The sequence below is a fragment of the Sycon ciliatum genome, chromosome 3, assembly GCF_964019385.1.
Source record: "Sycon ciliatum chromosome 3, ocSycCili1.1, whole genome shotgun sequence".
Classification (NCBI taxonomy): domain Eukaryota; kingdom Metazoa; phylum Porifera; class Calcarea; order Leucosolenida; family Sycettidae; genus Sycon; species Sycon ciliatum.
In genome coordinates, this window is record NC_088645.1 from 32917828 (window position 1) to 32920301 (window position 2474).

General features: G+C 50.2%; 1 protein-coding gene across 1 annotated transcript in view; it reads left to right on the forward strand.

The window, feature by feature from the left end:
• Nucleotides 1-2177: 2177 nt before the first annotated feature.
• Nucleotides 2178-2474, forward strand: part of LOC135812012 (uncharacterized) — a 7671-nt gene continuing 7374 nt past the window's right edge. The window contains exon 1 of the mRNA XM_065325311.1: nucleotides 2178-2373. Within this exon, the coding sequence (XP_065181383.1) occupies nucleotides 2326-2373 (48 nt within the window). The 5' untranslated portion in view covers nucleotides 2178-2325. The remainder of the gene's footprint in view (nucleotides 2374-2474) is intronic.

A 2474-nucleotide genomic window follows, 5' to 3' on the forward strand; every position in this document is an offset into this window, starting at 1 on the left:
CAAGCAAAGGCGCCTGAGGAAGGCCGTCGATGCCGGCGCAGCTGCCAGCTGCCCCTTTCACGGGAAACACTAAAGGTGCAAAGGCACCACGCTCAACATTCACTACTCTCTCCTGATATTGAAGTTTCTTAGCGCCTTCATGTTGCCGGAAGAGCGCGTCCAGGCTTCTGGACGCATAGGAAGAAGCGTCTTACATCAAAAAATGCATCTTGCCCACGCCTCCAGAAACCTCGAGCGCTCCCATCAAGGCGAGCCTCGACAGCGGTGTTCGCTGACCTGGCCTGAAAAACCTCACCCTGGACAGGGGCGAGAGGTGGCTCTACAGACACACTGGAGCAAAACTCGGTCAAGGCAACAGCGAACAGACCTCGTAGTTCATTATGTCGAATAGTTGGGAATCCCCCAAAAGCACAATTCAAAGCATGGCTAGTGAAAAACCCGCCCTACAAGCACACACAGCGGGGGTGTCACGCCGCGGCCAGTCACAGCGTAACGCAATGGTATGGCGAAAGTCTCCCTTGGATAATTCAAAACCATGCTCAGCGATAGGGAGCGCCGACAGCCATGATGAAACACCTGGGCGGCCCAGTTCTTCCACGCGACGATTAACTTCCAAAGACAGGTGCGATTGAAGAGCACGCAAGCGCAGTGTCTGCTCTAGGATTGTAGGACAGCCAGGTACACGTGTACCTGGCGCAACCATTTCAACCGGGTTGGAGCCGGGTACACATGTACCTGGCGCTGTCTCACCAGCCGAGTCACATGCTTTAACTGGTTGGTTGGTTTATTTTAATTCGGACAATAAACGTGAACTAGGCCCAATGATATAAAGGCGAATGGCTAAGCCGCATTTAGAAAAAGAGAGGACAGGAATTAGAAAATTACGAAAGAAGAAGAAGTATCTGACACATACAAGCCATGTAGTTAGTCCTTTCAAAGTTCGAAAGTGTAAAGTACCAACCGGGTCACAGGTGACCCGGTACTATCTTTTCAACCGGGTGCAAGCGCCGCCCAACCGGGTGGATTACCCGGCTCACCCGGCGCTGGAGCAGACACTGAAGCGATCTGCCTGTCGCTCACCCGCCACTTTACGACACCCCCGCTTGGCGCAAGCTACGGCGGATAAAACTCTATAAACCTCATCAGGACAATTTGGGAACTCCTGTCTCCGAATGAGTGTCGTGAGGCCCTGGGTAATTCGGCCAGAAGCCTCCAACTGCCATCCAACTGATGGTGAGACTTTGTGCTTGTAGTGCACTCGGCCAAGCCGAGGTCTCGCCTCCAATCCCTTGTAGTGAGTAGATGCAACATGATCATAAACGTTCGAACCAATATTACTACTTGATCCTTTCTCATCCAGCACGCACGCTTCTAGTGTTAGTGTAGTGAGTTGACCAGGCTGGTTCACATCCTGATATTCAATGGTGCTCTTGGGGGCTCACTCGATGGAGTTCCATTAATTGGAGGATCGGTTTACATAGAATTCTTATTACAAACGAGAGTCCTCCGGCTCGGTAGAGTGCTCAATATTCGTTGCGAACGGTTCGAATAGAGCTAACTTACACACGGCACAGAGCACCACGCATCGTTCGCTGTAACTAATACTAGTTTCATGCCCATAGGCAATCATCAGTAACTGATTGATGATTGGTGCTCCGTGCCGTGTGTGGGTAGAATTATTATTATAAATTTCCCTTTGAATGAGTTTTTTTGTAGAGGACTTTACGCGCGCACGCCCAAGTTACGATAATGCAATTTTAGGCATCTAGTGGTCCGCTGCGTTTTCATTCGTTTTTTTGGACCCTTGGATGGAGTTCAAGTTCATCTCTTTCTCCTCAATAATGCCTCGGTTTCCTCCCAGGCAAGTCATATTGGTTGCAGTGAAGTCGTATCGTGGACTGTGCCGTGAACGTGCTGCATGTGTCTGTAAGGACTCAATCTAGACGGCATATAGAAACTTTGCTAATGCGGAAAAGGGCACGGCTCATCCAGTCACGGATTCCGGGTGTCTCGCACACCAGTCTCGAAACTACTCGAACGCTAGAAAGGCTACATATCATGATACATACCGAAGCCGCTGCAAGCACCGCTGGCAGACTCTGCGAAGAGGTATTGGACCCAGCGCCACGGCGAACTTTAGCCTAAATCTAGGGAAAGTCCCTAGTCTAGTGTTTGATGGGTGTCTCTTTCCATAGTACAGCCAAACCGGTCGGTGTGGAGAAGGGCTTCTGATGTTGTCCGCCTCCTTTCTACTCTGGAGTAGTTCTTTCCACCCCCATAACCAGCCGTGTCCTAGATAACAATAGGAGTCAGGAGCTTTGTAAGATGTATGCATGGTTTATCCGCTGGCTCTATGGAGAGAGTCTGTTCAAGGTACTTGACGGCATTTCCGCGTGCGACTCGGACTTTGGTTGTGTTTTTGTCTAAGGTAGAGGTTTTGGTGCGTTCGCTCTGGTTCGGATATTTGTTTTTCA